The following is a 17,504-nucleotide window of genomic DNA, read 5'->3' as shown; positions in this document are numbered from 1 at the left end:
TTTGGTGTATGAATATTTTCATTCTAACTGGATTTTGAATGTATAACATGACCTGCTGTAGGGGTTGCACATTAGTCTTGTGAACATGAAACAAGTGCTTAATTTCATTCCCATAAGTGTTTCCGAAGTTATGTGGAAATGTTCAAGACTGTGAAGTTTATATGTAAAGTCCTGAAGGGTTAGTTAAGCTCCTGCTGGCATTCAACATCCTTTTTGATTGCAACAAATATTTGACAGACTTTGTGAGGTGCATTGGCAAATCCATTCTCACTATTCTACTGTTGTACATCTTAAAAAGAGGGGGGAAATCCCAACCCTGACCTGAAAAAATTATATGTGAAATTAAATTTATAATACTTATACAAGGTGGTTCTTTTCGGTGTTTTTCTTACAATTGCTGAGGGCCAGCTTTAACAGGAGGTGTAAAGGCATCTTGTTCCCTTTTCATTCAGATATGTTTTAATGTGTATATATGAAAATTAATTGCCTTTTCCAGTTCCTTTGAAAACAGCAACAGTGGGATTCGTGGTGCTGAATTTTAAATGTATAGAAATACATGCAGTGGAAATTATGTTTGATGTATAATTTTCCAAATTTCTATACTCATGTAGACAAAAATTAACATTGAAGTGAAAAAAAAAAACCCACCATAAAAGATTCATTTTCTCTTTATAGGACTTCTGTTTTCTACAGTGGTGCTTGAAATTATAAATCCTGTGCTCTATTAATGTGAATAAATATTTTGGCTCATGACAATAGAATTTGTAAGTTAGCACTGCACACTTCTAAAAACATATGTCTATGTGCTTGCATAGAATAAATATTACCAAAAAAATAGTCAGAATGAAGGTGTTATTACACACTCCAATTATGTAATATTCACTAGAGATAACTGGAGATTAAACTCTACATAAGGGAGTTTATTCAGTGGAGAAATGTTTATGGCTTTTAATTGAAAAGCTTTTATTTTTCCATTTTCCTTCCAGGTATTGCTTTGTTTTTGCTTTGGGATACCTCACTGTGTGCCAAATTACTAGAGTCTATATCTTTGATTATGGACAGTATTCTGCTGATTTTTCTGGGTAAGGAGAAAAATAATCTTTCCATCTTTTCCTCCTAAGTGATACTGTTTCGGTTATTGTTGTTTTTTTTTCCAAGTTAAGTGTGTCAACCTTTTAAATTTTGGCAGAAAGCTGGGCATGTGTGTGCATATTGGCACACGTACAAATACATACGTACCTATGCCTTAATCATGTAAACTGAGAATTTTAGGAACAGTTGTGGCTGTTAGAACCATGACTGAGTTATCTCCTGCCTCCTGTTCCTGTCTGAAGGGCATAAAGGATTTGGTGGCTGTGGGATTTTTTTGCTTTTGCTTTTTCCCCTAAAATCTCTGTTACCATCCATGATGACATGATGAAACTTGAATTGTATATGATGTACTTGCCAGCCTCCCACAGTCTGATATCACTTTTTGAGGAAAATCTGAATGTTTTATGGAATTTATCTTCTGGCTTCTTTCTTTTTTGGTTTTATGTAAAATCTTCCAGAAGAAGCAGCAAAGGATAGAGGCACCTGTGTGGTGGAATAGTCACACAGCCCTCGGAAATAGAAAGTTTTGTCTGTGTGTTTTCATTTTATATAATGAACTTAAACCTGTATTTGACTTAAGCTCTATAGGAGCAAAACAGAATTAAACAGGCAAAGTAAAAATTGGTGATTCTTCTTTGGACTACAGACACAGAAGCGAGGCACAACATCTCCTATAAATAAGTTTGCTGCTGATGGTGCTTTTTTTTTAATTTAAAGCAGAGTATGTATTTTGGAAGAAAGAGACGAGGGAGCGTTTCCTAGTCTGCTCAAAAGAATGCATTAAATGCTTTTCTGGAATCCTATGACTGGTAGTGGTCTTTGTAGTTTAATATTCCCTGTGTTGTGTAGTAGAGTTGTGCTTGTTAGCCTTGGTGTTTGTTAGTCTTCATTGGTAACAAGCACGTATTACAGAAACTTGGCTTGTAGGCTGAAGCCAAAAGCTTTTATGGTTAAGTTCATCTTTTCTGTCATTTTTAGCTGGGTCTTACCTTCTGAAACATCTTTTTACATTTATGTCTACATCCAAGTGTCTGCCTTCAAGCCAGATATCGGAATTCTGATTGTAGTCGGTGGAGATCTGATGGAAGTAGACAGTAGAGCCTGGAGGACGTTTCAGCTGACCCACCGCAAAGTATCTACCTTAGCATGAACTGGGTCGCTTGCCAGATGCCCCTGACTGTATTGACTAGATCCCCACTGGTTATAATGAGAGCTTGCAACATGGACACATGCATAAAGACACTTTAAAACTAGGTTTACTGATGTTGAATTAAATTTCACCTTTACAAGTGGAACTGTAGTGCAAATGGTGTCCCTTCCAGTTCACTGTAGGGCCAGGGTGTAGAACCTTGACAGTGATCAAAGCTCTGAGATGATTCTGGAAACAGTATAATTGTACTCGTTTGTTGTTGCTCTCAAACTATTAATAGAGCTTGAGCATTGCACAAATGTGACTGCTCTGCTCTCGCATAGCAGCTGTCTTTGGGGCTCTGTTGGTTTGGTGTTAGCTCAGAGATATCTGCTGGGTGTAAATACATCCAAAGATTGGGGAGATCTGTGCCCTCGATAGAACTGTTCCAAAGACTAGATCCAACTTCTCTTATGGTATGTTTGAGCTGCCTGATTGAAACCATCCTTTTCATGTACCTGTTTGGGAGCTTGATATATGCATTTTGCATTAAATCTCCAGCATACGCTACATCTGCTCCCTTGAGGCCTCAGACACAGGTTACTTCCAAAACAGGAGGAGAAAGATAATGCACCAAAGGGGGCTGTTTTCTGTCAATTTTCTCTAGTTCCAGGGGAAGAGAGTAAGCTCAAGAAAATAACAACATTTGCCTAACTAGCTGTTGAACACCAGCACCAGCTAGTTCTTTCCAAGACATTGGCATGGATTCATATAGTGGTTAGCCCCAAAAAAGCTTCGAATATCTGTTTATCTAGATATTTCTGCTATGTGTGCCATGCCCATCTGAAGCAGCCAAGGCCAGGGAATCTGTAAAAAGTGTTGAAGAAAGGTATCGATGTACTGACAGTGGAGAAAGCTGAGGAAACCTCATGCTGGAGTGGCAATTGCTTGTGCAGAGCTGTGTGGTCCTGGCTTCAGTACTAACAGATCCCAGCTGCCAGCGAGCCTTCCACCGCCTCCTTTGCCTCTCTGCCAGCACCTAACAGGGATCATTAAAATCCTGGTTCACAGCCTTACTGATCCAGGAAGGGACTCTTCTCATCTCTAGATTGTTGCTCCTCAGCCAAATCTCTGAAGATACTGGATTAGCAACTTGGGGGCGGGGGGGGGGGGGGGGGGGGGGGGGAGAGAAAAATACCAGGGTCTGTGATGATAACAATGACAGATGTATCAGCTAGAATTAATGTAAGGTCTGACTGAGCTCCTCCTGGGCTCCATCCTTCCACCAGGCAGGATCCATGCTGTCACATATCCACTTACAGAAGAAAAATCCATTATTTTCAGATTCATTTGGGGATTTCTGCCAGCACCAGGCAGGTCTACAGATTAAATGCTAGAAAGGTATGAGGGATTTCCCAGATTGTCTGTTCTTGTTTAGTTTTCTTCCTCCTTGACTCTTGCCTCTCACTCTAGTCTTGATATCAAGACTTTGGGTCACTGATATTGTAGAAAAAACTTTTTCCCTGGTTGCATTTTAAGTACTGGAAATATTGTGTGCTTTGAAATAACAAGAACCTAAAAAAAATTAATTTGACAGACTGAGCCATCTGGCAAAATACTGGTGTAGTACTGTCAATGGAGGAGGACTTGATGGCTCTTGGAATTGTTTTTCTATGCCAACTTAAATATGTTGAAAAAAGGCAAGTGTAGTCAAAAGACTTAAACAAAACTGTGTGTCCAACTTATAGTATGATTATTTTGTTGTGATTTTTATTTTTGTCTCCAGCTCAGACACTACTAGGTAAATGCAGTCCCTGATATATTTTTGAGATCTGATTTTTGAAGTTAAACTTCTAAATTCTGGCAGCCTACTTTATGCTCTCCCCCATCCCCTCCCTCCCCGCAGTTAGGGGGTTAGCAAACTAAACTCTGTTGGAGCCAACATAATTATGCTGGGTTCTTGTTTTGCCTGATATGTTTACCTGAAGCAAGTAATAATTCTAGATGGAAAAATTAAGCATAGGATCAGGTGTTAGTAGAAACAGTGAAAGTGGTCTGCATATCTAAATAAATAATAGTACTGTTCAACTTTGGTGTATTTTTATTGTCTTTCGCTTACTGCTGCTGTAATTTGCAATGCACAAAATTGCTCTTACTACCCTTTTTTCTTTATTCTTCCGACTGTAAAAAAAAAAAAAAGGCAACAAAAAAACTATGTTAGTAGAAAATAAATGTGAAACACTTTGACTGTTTGTGGAGCCTAATGCAGCAATAAAAGGCATGGGTCATCAAATACTATAACTAAGGATTAAATGCTTTTCATTGTATTGAAGACTGTAGTGGTTTGAGCTCCAAAAACTAATCGCTTTGCCATTGTACTAAATGTGTTCCAGTTGAGAATAATTAACCCGGACTCTTAGTGTAAACTTTCCCTGATATTTACATGTGAAAGAAAATACTAAACTTTTTGTCTAAATTATTCTTTCTTCCTTTTTTTTTTTTGTAACAGTCCAATGATGATAATCACACAGAAGATCACTAGTTTGGCTTTTGAGATTCATGATGGTAAGATTTCTTTAAACTGTGTTTAATTTTCCATCCAAATAAGTTGAAGGACGATTATTCATGAGTCAATTAGTTAGTTTAGTCCAGCTTGTGTTTTAAAACAAAATATAATTTTGTGTCTCAGTTGATTGTTTTGATGCTTACCAACGGAAGTACCGAGAAGCGTTGTTCAGACACTGCAAAAGCTCTGAAAATGCTTACACTGTGCAGAAGATACTACTTATCAGAAGACCAATGACACTTCTGGGGCCAGTGACCAAAGACCACTGATGTTTTTTGGGGTTGGGGTATTGATCCTGAGAGTTAGCTAGGTAATTCCCAAATTCAGAGATCACTGTTGCTGACAGAACCAAGTATATGTAATTTCAGTTGTTGAGCAACTCTCATTTTAAAATGCTGTTAATCTCCCCCTGATTTGTGCCACGTATACTGATTTTTAGAACACCTTTGTATACACTTAATTTCTTTTATTATCATAATTACACTTGCTGCTAACATATCAGTGTGAAGTAGGGGATTATCTAATTATGTTTCTGTCTCTTCTCCTGTCGGATTTATCCATCAGATAAGTGGGCCCTAGTTGTGACAGAAATGAATCCTAATGTTGGCTTTTGTGGGTGGGATATCTGGATTTTAAGTTACCTTTAAATTCAAAGGAGTAATTTTCATTTTTAAGGTTTGAAAATATTATCCAATAAACATAGCCAATTACCTTGAATCACTTGGAGCTACAGCTGTCTGTTGAAGATTTGGGAGTGTAGCCCTCCAGACACCTGGATCAAGCCACTTGTTTCTCTGAAATTTCTTTAGTAACATTATGTATGGAGCTCAATATGCTTTTGTCTGACATGCGTCCTAGCTTTAGTGCTGTTGGTGTTGCATTGGTTTCCATTCTTGTTAAGTTACGCTGTCTAGAGAAGCCTGTAGGCAACAACATTCATGAATATCATTAGAGTACAGAGTACACAAGTTAGAGGAAACAGCTTATTATAAGGAAGTAATAATTCCAGTATCAAAGATAAATGCTTCCTCCTACTATCTTTTTGCTAGGGGAAAGAGCTATTCTCCATTTGCTGGCATCTTGCACAAATACTGGAGTTGTGGTATGGGACAAGCATGTGAGCGTTCCTGGAAATCTTGAAACAAATGTTTTGTTTAGTCAGCGCTATTCTTTCATCACAAACTAAACCAGATCTTTTTCCTACTTAAATTAATTCAGAAAACTTGTATTTTCCTCATAAGCCCGTCTTAATTTCTGTCTGTAGGTGTCATTGAATTCTGAGTATCAGTCTTGAAATTTTGTTCCGTGTTGACATCATATAAGAGATCATTTAGAGTCTTTGTTAGCCCGTGGCGGGTAGCTGATAATATATTTGAGAACTTTGTCTCTGGTGGCATTTGCAGTTTAGCAGAGTCCTTGACTTGAGTTGGATGATCACTGTTGCTGGGAGCACAGTGTGAACATGACTCTCAAAAGTTGATATGACCAATGTGAATTCAGGAGCAACTGCTAGTCTGGCGTCAGGAGATGCTAAGAAAAGATGTGCAGGGGAAACAGATTGTATTAAAGCAATGATTTTTTTTTTTTAACCATATACAATTTAAAAGGAGTCCGTCACCAGAAATTAATGAAAACAAGGCTGCTGTCAATGGGCTCTTGTTCACTGTGCAAAGGTCCATGCTTTCACTGGAAAATACTTTGAGATATACTGATGGGAGAGGAGATAATGTTGAAAATTCACGGAATCACGGAATTGTCAGAGTTGGAAGGGACCTTCTAGAGATCATCTAGTCCAACTCCCCTGCTGAAGCAGGATTGCCTATAGCACATTACTCAGGACTGCATCAAGGCGGGTCTTGAAAATCTCCAAAGAAGGGGACTCCACAACTTCGCTGGGCAGCCTGTTGCAGTGCTCTGTCACCCTCACCGTAAAGAAGTTCTGCCTTATATTTGAATGGAACTTCCTATGTTCCAGCTTGTGCCTGTTACTCCTCGTCCTATTGCTGGGAACCACTGAAAAGATTCCGGCTCCCTCCTCCTTCAACCCACCCTTTAGGTACTTGTAAACATAGATAAGGTCTCCCCTCAGCCTTCTCTTCTCCAGGCTAAAGAGCTCCAGCTCTTTGAGCCTTTCCTCGTAAGGGAGATGCTCCAATCCCTTAATCGTCTTAGTTGCCCTACGTTGGACTCTCTCCAGTAGTTCCCTGTCTCCCTTGAACTGGGGAGCCCAGAACTGGATGCAGTATTCCAGTTGTGGCCTCACCAGTGCAGAGTAGAGGGGGAGAATGACCTCCCTCGACCTACTGGCCATGCTGTTCCCTACGCAGCCCAGGATCCCATTGGCCCTCTTGGCAACAAGGGCACATTGCTGGCTCATGGAAAGTTTGCTATCCACCAGGACTCCCAGATCCTTCTCCTCAGTAGTGCTTTCCAGAAGATCCACCCCTAACCTATATTGGTGCCTGGGGTTCTTCCTCCCCAGGTGCAGGACCCTATACTTGCCCTTGTTGAACCTCATTAGGTTCTTCTCTGCTGAGCTCTCCAGCCTGTCCAGGTCACGCTGGATGGCGGCACAGCCCTCTGCAGTGTCGGCCAGCCCTCCCAGTTTGGTATCATCAGCGAACTTGCTGAGAATACACTCTGTCCCCTCGTGCAGGTCATTGATGAATATGTTGAACAGGACTGGGCCGAGTATTGACCCCTGGGGGACACCACTGGTTACAGGCCTCCAAATTGACCCCGCTCCATTAATTGCAACCCTCTGAGTTCTGTCACACAGCCAGCTCTCAATCCACCTCACTGCCCCCTGATTGTACTGGTTAATGACACTCTGAGCCTCTAGTCACATCAGCTTGGCTATCTTAATCACCAATTACTTTATTCCTCCCAGCTCATTTTTTACCAGTACATCCAAGGAGAGGTAATGAAAATAGCTGAAAGGAAGGTGTTGGTGTGTTAGAAGATCTTGGTAAGCTTCAAGACTCTAGTTATAGTTAGGTTGGTTTTGTGGTAAAGGCAAGTCTTCTGGACCTGATCTTTTCCTGGCAGCCTGTTTGCTGTGGTTTCAGTGTTACATTTGAAGGTCCTGTAGAGGCTTGCATGCCATTAAGGCCATGCACTCATGCTACGTGTTATAAAGAGTCTGTCTAGCTAAGCAGATATGCTTGGTTCCAAGTTGAACACGAGCACAGAATCCCATAAATAAATAACGACTACCCCTATAACTGTTACAACCCTGTGCACTTAGTGTGGGCTTTTTTAAGCAGGAAAATTCTATGCAAGCTGCATAGAATTAACTTAAGCTTGCTGTATAACCCTGATTTTTCAGAAGGTTGCATGGATCACAAATTTACAGCTGATTTACATTTTGAACTTAAGCCCTTGATAGTTCTTGCCTCGTTACTCAAATGAGCACTGCTGGAAATGAGTAGTCAGTATGCTAAGATTTGCTTTGTATTTCTTGCTGATTACCTTTGGCATCACACATGTATATTCTAAAGGTAGAAGTGTTTTTACGTGATTTGGAGACTGCTTGTGTCCATATTCATTCTTTATGGCAAAATTTAGATTTATTTATGCAACACTTTGGGTTAATGACGGAGTTAAGGGAGAAAAGGAATTTTTTGTACCTCAGATCCTATACTGTGGAGTACCTTTTTATAATCAAATTTAAAGCTAGCATATTTTGGAGAAGGAAAGGTGCACTGCAGTTGTTCAAGAAGCAGGGGACTTGTCTACAGGTGCGGTTTAGAAGGGCTGTGAAATAGAGGATTGTACTTACATGAGAAATTTCTAGATAAGAGATGGTGGCAAGTAGAGAAGTGTTTGCAATTATATTTATAAGGTACTAAAAGTTAAGCAGGGGAGAGGAAGAGGAATACTGTCACTGCTTAATTCTATATCTTGCAATGAGTTCATATAGCGTTCTCCATTTTTTTTTTTTTTTGCTTATAACCCACTCATCCCCACAGAGCCTCACTCGTTTTACTTCAATTCTGTATGAGATCAGGGATCTTCACAGGAAAGACCCGTACCCAAATCTAACCTCACTAATTTGTATGCGCTTTGGCAGCTTGTTTTTAATTCTGGTGCTTAGTGAATCTTAAAGAAAGAGTCTCTTCAAATGTTTATGTTCATAACCCATTGAAGTTCTGGAACTCACAATGTATTTATTTTTAAATCTCCAAGAGATTCAGCCAGCAAAACTAGGGAATGTTAGACTTGATATTTGATATTTTAAAGGAAAATAAAAATAATTCTTGCAGCTTCTTCCAACCTTGTTCTTATTTCTTTTCTCTAATATAAACTAAATAATACATTACAACTTAAAGAAAAAAAAAGTCATTTTTAAAATGTAATAACTGTCTACTAAACAAAATCTAATTCTTTCTTAATATTACTACGTTGCAATTGTCCATAAAAATGTGTGACTAGATACAGGTAAGAAACCAGAACCACAACACTCTTCTGTCAGCTGCTGCTTGGTTCCCAGGGGCTTATCTCACTTGCTTTCTGACCACAAAGAAGTAAACTTTGTTCCTGTGTGTACCCATCTCCCATCCCTTATACCTTGGGTTTCAGCCTCGTAGTTGCTAATTTCTAAATGTGCTTTTCCTGGAATGCTGCTTGGCTTTTTTTTTTTTCTTAATTATTACTTCTTCCTATATATCTGGAGCTCTCCATTTTTAAAAGCAATAGAGTAGACATTGATGCTGATCTGGTAAGGCACTGAATTTACTGTGAGAACTAAAATGATATAAAGAGTACAGTGAATATGCAACTCGAAGGAATTTTATTTTATTTTTTTTTTACCTCTGCCTTTTAGTTTGAGTGATTATATTAGTGAAATATAGTTAAAGGCTTGTCTTACACCAGTATTTTAGATCTCATTTACTTTGCTCCAACAGCAGGCTATTAGGCAATGGCTGAATTATTTTATGCTTTTTTCCTCAAATTGTTACTGTACCATTACAAAGTTGTAAGGTTTCCAAATAGGCTATTAGAGTCTATTTTGCCCTGCAAAATAATGAAAGTACAGTCTCTGTCCAGAATGGCCCCCGAGAGGAGAGATATTTCAATGGATGGATGAAATGCATGGAAAATGGAGATGAGGAAAAAGAAATAAAGGTGATGTTGGAGAAACTTATGCACAAACGCTGTATTGGTTGCTATGGTCGTTATTATCTATTGCTACCTGGTTGTGATACTACACCGAACACTTGGGAGGTTTTTCTGACAATGCTGCTTTTTGTTATGTTGTTTGTTTGTTTTTGAATAAGAAAGTAAATTTCTTGTTGGTTTGCAGTTCATGAGCAGTCCCATCTCCAAACTGCAGTTCCTGCTCTTACCTTAATAGTAGCGGTGTTAGCTGTTCTTGAACAATGTAACAGTATCAGAAGTGTTGAAGAATGTTTCTCGATTTAGTTGATATAAACATTTCTTCTTTATTTTCAGTTAACTAGTTTCTTTGCCTTTTAGTTTTCTCAAGGCAAATAATTCCCATATTCAGCAGAAAGACACTACATCTTTCTAAAGGCTTGCAGACAACTTTAGTATTGCTCTGCTTTTGCTTAAAGGGTGGAAATATAGATGTACAGAAGTGATGAACAGTTTACATATTTCTGTACATTAGGTGTGATGTTTCAAATTTATTTTAAAAAAATACCTACAAAACCAGAACGGGATTACCAGGCTGAATTACTGATTGTCACAATGTGACCCCATGGGAAAAGGGAACGTGCTGTGTTTTGGCAAATTACTTTTGTGATTAAGTGTGGTTTTGGTTTGTGGTTTTTGTTCTAGTGAGAGGTGGTCAGTTAAGAACGTTCTTACGTTTATGAAAATAATGGTCTCATAAATCAGTGTGCTTTTCTGATTTCAAGTAGGTGGTATTATTATTATGTCAAAAAGTATATTTTGACGTTTGCAGTTGTGAAAGTATAAGCAAGAGAAAACTGAACAGCTCTTGAGATGGAGAATTGTGCACTTACGTATGTAGAACTAAATACTCTTAAGGATTTTTGATAAGTCATCATGACCCAGTTCCACTATATAAATGTTGAAAGCAAAAAAGTTGCAGCTGTTTAACCAGGAATGTTGTTTTCTATTTCCTCTGTTAATTATATCAGCGAAACTGCCACAGTGTAGTGGTTTGTGGGCGTGTGTATATTTGAGTTTTCTGGTAACTTGATGCTTTCTTCTTGTGCCTGGGAGTTTCTTTTAATGCTCTCTCTCCAACTGTCTCTTGATCTATCTGTATTATTTTTTGAGTGCTCCCTCTTGTGCTAGTGACAGCATGGTCATTATTGTTTCAGCATCAGTTACCAAATCACTTTGATTACAGTACATGTCATTAGTGTTTAAAGCAATTATATTGTATTTCTTCCCTCCTAAGTCTTCAAGTGTTGTTCTGGGCCTGTGTTTGCTTGCGCAGCTCTCTTGATATCAAGACTTCTGATTTTTTTCCTTGCTTTTTGTAGTTTCTTTGTGATTTTACTCAGCTGGCATCCCTGTCTGTTTGCTTTTGTTGCTGATGATGTGCTAGTAACAACTGAAACTGTTATTGTCTGTCTGTCTTCTTCAGCTCTTAAAATAGTTTAAGATGCATTTGGGCTCAGCTGGTGATCCATTTCAGAACCTCAAATTAAATTTTGCGGTAATTACAACAGAGCCTGTGATATGATCTCCATGTTAAGTATTATTAATATAATATAATCTTATGTCTAAGCATTATTAATGAGTTACTGATTAGCCGGATTTCATGCAAATACAAAGGTTCCAAAGCTGGGGTGGTGCATGATATCGTTGTAAACATTGTGTTATCACAGTAAGAGTCATAGTATGCCTTAATAAAGCCTATATGGCAGAATATTGGTGTGTACCTAAAGATGTTGATTTAGTTACCATTAGGATGTGGTCTCCTGAGAAGGAATGAAAAGATGCAACTTCCTCATGATCTTATACCACTAGGGATAAATTTTGTTACTGGTAATTTACAAAATTCTTTTAGCAAGGAAGGAACACAGGAGTATTTCTTCCTTTACAGATGAGAAAACTGAGTTATAGTTAGAGTGACCAAATGATTTCACCTCTCTAACAGGTGTTCGATAAAACCCATTTTCTGTAATCCCCACTGTGTGTGATTTGGTAGCAACTAAAAGCTGCAGCCATTGCAGTAGTCTCCTGCTTTAGGACAGGAGAAAACAATTCTCATAATCCCCAGAGAAAGGTTACCAAACTTCACGAGTTCCCTGGCAGCTACGTGCTGCTCAAGTGGGTTTTCTTCATCTCCCATGTGTAGTAGGTAGGGAACAGCTATGGTTTGCGAGGCCTCTGTTCCCATGGGCAGATACGCTGCCTGGGAAATACTGACTGTGTATATATATTCATTCATCTCAGATAAGCATCAGTGTAAGAGCACCTTATCCATATGTATTTTCTGTGAATTAAAAAGTTAATAGTAGCTTCCTGAAAGATTTCAAGAGTATGACAGAGGCAGAGATCGTTTCCTTGTTCTAGTGTGCTGTGCAAAGATGATAATTGGGCCTTTAAGGCACTGAGAAGACACAAAAAAAAAAACCCCAAACAAACGGGTAAAGCCACTGAACCAACCTCAAGGAAGCTGCTGGCTGGAGGGAGATAGGGAAATGAAAAATTAATGGAGGCTTACTTGTGGGCGGTGTGTTTGAGACAGCAGGTGTATTGCTCACCAGGTTATTTAGGCCTTAAGTGACTTCTCATGTATGTATGAGTATAACTTGAACCATTTTAAATATGCCAATTCTTTCTTCCTCTCCCCTACAAAAGTATAGGTCATATTTCAATGGTTAGATTCCTCTATTTCAGGTTTGAGGGTTTTTCCTCCTTTTTATTACCACATAAATGATGTGAAATCTTTCATTTGACTGATTACCTTTAGTGCTTAGGGACCTAGCTTTATGCAAGCTCATTTGGACACACTTGGTAACTGCTTCCACTTTCTGACTTAAGGGTAAATACACATCTGAAACATGACAGCGAAGGAGGCTCCTGCGCCGGTCAGTTTGCATCGTATGCGCTATGAGAGACTGAAGGCTCTCAAAAGGCTACTTCCCTCCACTAGTCATGGTGTGTGATCTACATCTAGCCGTAGGAGTCTTTGTGTTAAATTTCTATTTAAGTTTGTGTTAAATTCAAGATTTACTATCTGAATGCTGTAATCTTATGGGCTTAAAGGTTAAAGGATCTTCCAAAATGCTTCTCCCACATTTTTTATTCAGTACAGTTATCAGCATAGAAATCGTTGCTGTAGCACCAAGGAGAAGATGTGCAAATGTAATGATGGGGAAGAGAAAGTGCATTAAGTTAGGGGTGATGCTTTGTCCTTCAGTTTCTTGCCTTGGGTGGATATAAATGGAGGTGACTTTCCACTGCGAAGGATCAGGACCGAAAAAGGTATTTTTCCAGGTCATATTGGAAGAGACAAGATGGGAAGTTGCAGACCCCTCTGTATTCTCTGCTTTGTTGAAGACTAAAAGTGCAGTTTTAAAGTCGTAAGTTTGTATAGGTCACAGTTCCTGGAGTTGCATGAAGACAACAGAGTTATCTTCTCTTTAGATAGCAAATATTTCCATGAGTCATACAATTAAATGAGGTTTGACTTCGCCCTCCCCAATCTTTGTTTTAAGCCTGACTGATTTAGATATCTAAAAAAAATTGGCTCCAGTTAAAACTTTCCTTATGCTTGAATCAAATATAAGGGCTCCCCTCTGTGGATTTACTGGCATCAAGGGATGGCAACCCTTGAAGGCAACCTTTCTGTGAGGAGGATCTTCTACAGAATCACCTGTTTTCATAAAGCATATTAGGATTTCATATCTATATTACCTCTAATCTCTCATCAAACTTGGTTAGAAATTGGCTGTTGGGTTTAGGCACTGCTAGGGAGGAAGATAATTGAAGGGAGATTCCATAAACTTTATTTTCGTTAGGAAGCTATGCTCATAAAAATAATATATATTTTTTTTTTAGTGCTTGTGATGGCAAAGAAAACTTGCAAATGTGAATAGCAGGGAGTGGATGTATGTGCTAATGCCTGAACCAGTGGAGCGGCTGCAGAAGTAGCTGAAGCAGTCGTTTTGGCAAGTGGTGCTGGCTGGTATAAACCAGGGCTGTTTGAAGGAAGGAGCTCTGCTGCTTCCGTGCCCTTGAATTAGTGTATTTTATAATGATCTAGTGTTGAAGGTCATGTTTATTTCTTTTCTCTTTTATGGGAGTACAAATTTTGAAGCCTATTTTTCAGAGGTAGGCCACCAGCATTTCAGAAAGTGTTATGTAGCAAGAAGGTAAATGCAGTCTTGCTGCTGAACTTAGCCTTGGCCTGCCCCCTTCTGCTAGCAGGGCTTAGGGCTGCTTGTTAGCCCTTATGAAAAAAAGATTTCAGCACCCTTTGCTATTGTGCCTGCTTCACTGGACCTTGTTTACAACCTTTACTTGCAGCCTGAAGGTGCTCTTGAGGTCTGCCTTAAGTCTTGAATTGCTTAAATTTGTCTTGGACTGTGTTCATACTATACATCAGAAGCACAATGACTAGTGTAATGTCCCTGGGTTACTGCAATGTTGAAAAAGGTTTGGGGCTTGTCCAGTTTTCAGGACTGGACATAAAGGATTTTAAAACCTGCAGACTTTGAAATCTTAACCAATGTAGGGGAATTGTATTTGTCAACACTTATTAGAAGCCACCTTAATGCTTTCCTGAAATGCATGTGATTTCAAGTTTAGGTGCTGTTGGATATAACTGAGGATATGAGAGTTTAATTCTGTCAACAGTAAAAAGCACTTGATCCAACTCCAGCAAAAATTTTGTGACATAATACCTCTGAAATTTCACATGAGGACTTAAGAAATTATGTTGCAGCATGAGGCTTGCTCTACCGAGTAAAGAAAATGCTTATTAATGTGTGGAAGTTCGGCTTTTCTTTATTTATTCCTTTTTCCTGTCGTCTTCCCTAGGAATGTTTCGGAAAAATGAAGATTTGACTCCATCACAGAGGTGCTTGGCTGTAAGGTAGGCTTTCAGACATCTCTGAGAGTCTAGTTTTGGGACCGGGGAGAAGCTGGTGTTTTGTGTGCTTTATTAATGCTCTGTGGAATTGTGACAGTTCACGCTCAAGATATAGAGAGTTTACAAAGTCATCTAAACCAGATCTATCCTTTTTATATTTGTAGCTTAATTCATAGATCTATTCTCCTGGAAGATATCATTAGAAAGAGGTTTATACTTATTTAAGAAAAACATTCTAAGTTCTATGCAGTCTATGCAAATTAATGCCATATGAGACAGGAGACTCCTTAACATTTAGGACACATACAAAGAAGCTGCTGAAGGAACACGCTTGATTAATTCTGTTTTTCAGTATTTAGCTTACCTTTTCTCCTTTTTTTATTCAAGAGACTTGAAAATAGAATGTTATCCTGGACAGAACAGTCTTGACTTGAGGCATTTTCCTTGATTGAAATTACCACTTAAAACAAACCTTTGTTTACTGGCTCAGTTATTAAGGAAAAAAGAAAACGTAAACTGTTGTACAAACATGTAGGGGAAAAACCCTTCCTTCTCCTTCCCCAGGCTCAAACACCTCTCCTGGGCAACGAGAAAATTACTAGAGATCAGGAGAACTATCTGGAAATGCTCAGTATGGATTGGAAAGAAATACTATGCGTATAATGTTTTAAGCTGTGATTACAAAAGACACACAAACTGCTTTTCTATATGAGGTTTTTACTGCAGAGAAAGTAAGCAATGACATGGATTATGACTTTTCCTACTGTGGAAATTCTGTAGAACTACACATTCCATCTCACGAGTTGCTTGTCTTTGAATTACAGACGCATGCCAAGTCTACTGGAGTATTTAAGTTACAACTGTAATTTCATGGGTATCCTGGCAGGCCCGTTATGCTCTTACAAAGACTATATTACTTTCATTGAAGGCAGATCATACCAACTGCAACAGTCTGAAGCAAATGGGAAGGAAGACGCAAAATATGAACAAACGGATCCTTCTCCCAATGTAAGATGTATGACTCTTGCAGTGCCGGTGCTTCCGTAATCATTGCATGAAAAGCTTGGTTTGCACTGTTCACTTACAGGCATAACTTCGGAACTGTATCCGGAGGTCATTCATCAACAATATAGTTCCCTCTTCAGAAAGTTAAATACTTACTTTTTTAAGGCAGGTGTTCTCCGTGTTTTCCAGTCTGGATCTTGCAGATAAAGGCAGATTAAATTGGGGTTTCCTAACAAGCTTATGTGGTAAAAAGTCATCTATAAATTAAAACAGTTGATGCATGTTTCCTTCAAAGCATATACTTGCACAAAAAAAGTCCTGGTAAGGATGAAGTGCACATTTAAGTCTCATCAGTTTTCAAATGACATAAAGTTCCAGCAAGGTTTCATGAACATCTTCAAATTATACTGTTTTTTAATGTTTTCTTGCAGCAAGTAGAAAACATTCATATGTAACAAGTTGAAAAACACTCATAGAAATAGTTTCATTTTTTTCCTTGCTTTCATTCACGTAGAGAGTTATTAAAGATGGATTTTGATCTGAAGGTGTAGTAAAAGATGGACTAGCCATAACACCATGGCTAGTAATCCATACAACATATTTCTTTTTTCTTTTACTCTGTTGTGGAAGAGACCAAGTGTGTACAGAAGAAAGTCCAGTTGATCGTACATTACAAGAGAGATTATATGGCCTGAACTAAAATGAAAAGCTCCCGAAGCTTGTAACTTTTTCAATTTAACCCAATTAGTTTAATGCTCAGGGTACTGAATATTATCTTTTTACTCTTTTCACATTCTCTTAAATAGGAGTGTATCAGCCTTTTAAATTTGTGTGTGCCTAAGATAATTATTACCACACACACAAGGGAGAATTATCATGGAGTCGACTGGAACACTTCAGATAAATGGCTTTCGCTAATTCCAGCTCGTTACCTCTTTTCTGCTTATCTTGTGGACCAATTGTTGCTGGAGCAGATGAAGGCATTCCCACACAGGGCTGCTTGTCGTGTCCTACCATCTAGAGGTTGCCATCCCTGCAGCTGGGCTAACAGGGAGCGCTTCCCAATCAGCTGTGTCATCTCCAACCGCTTCCATCCTTTGAATGGGGATGAGGACTCTTTCGCACGTTCTGGTCTACCCGTCTTGTGTGGTTGTAGTAACTTGCACCACAGGAATGTAAACTGGTGGCTGGAGGATGGTAACACTTTAAACTCTTTACAAAGCACCTCCACTCACAGAAGTGTGCTTTTGAGCAAGTAGCTAGGAAGGGCAAAAGAGACACGGGAGAATTCCTTGCCTAGACTGGCAACTCAGTCTGTAGTCTGCATTGGTGGGTTGTATTGGCAGAGATGCAGACATTTCTTTTATTTTTAAACATCGTTTTGGCTCAGTAAAGGCATCACACCTTATGTACTAGAATTCTATTTCTGCAGAAAAATTATTGCAAATAAGTGGAACTAACCAAATCTGCTGGAATCTGTACTTCTGGACATGCATCTACTGATTGCCTGGGAGGACTTCCTGGCTTTTTACCACATAATCTTGCTAGCAATCTGAGCAGTCAGTAGAAATAAATGCAAACCTATGATGGATTCTTCTTTCAGGTAAGCAGTTTTCCTTAAGATGAATTGCTCTTAAGATGCCTGGAACTTTTTGCGATTTATGCTGCAT

At 38.9% G+C, this 17,504-nt stretch overlaps 1 protein-coding gene across 1 annotated transcript in view; it reads left to right on the top strand.

Moving 5' to 3' along the window:
- The window catches only part of MBOAT2 (membrane bound glycerophospholipid O-acyltransferase 2), a 92,784-nt gene that overhangs the window by 57,837 nt on the left and 17,443 nt on the right, over positions 1-17,504 (top strand). Inside the window, exons 4-7 of the mRNA XM_074153501.1 lie at positions 987-1,082; positions 4,731-4,786; positions 14,778-14,832; positions 15,654-15,837. Of these exons, the coding sequence (XP_074009602.1) occupies positions 987-1,082; positions 4,731-4,786; positions 14,778-14,832; positions 15,654-15,837 (391 nt within the window). The remainder of the gene's footprint in view (positions 1-986; positions 1,083-4,730; positions 4,787-14,777; positions 14,833-15,653; positions 15,838-17,504) is intronic.

The sequence above is a fragment of the Numenius arquata genome, chromosome 9, assembly GCF_964106895.1.
Source record: "Numenius arquata chromosome 9, bNumArq3.hap1.1, whole genome shotgun sequence".
In the NCBI taxonomy this organism is placed as follows: Eukaryota; Metazoa; Chordata; class Aves; order Charadriiformes; family Scolopacidae; genus Numenius; species Numenius arquata.
Note: the sequence above shows the minus strand (reverse complement) of the source record. Positions and strands in the feature narration are given on the sequence as shown.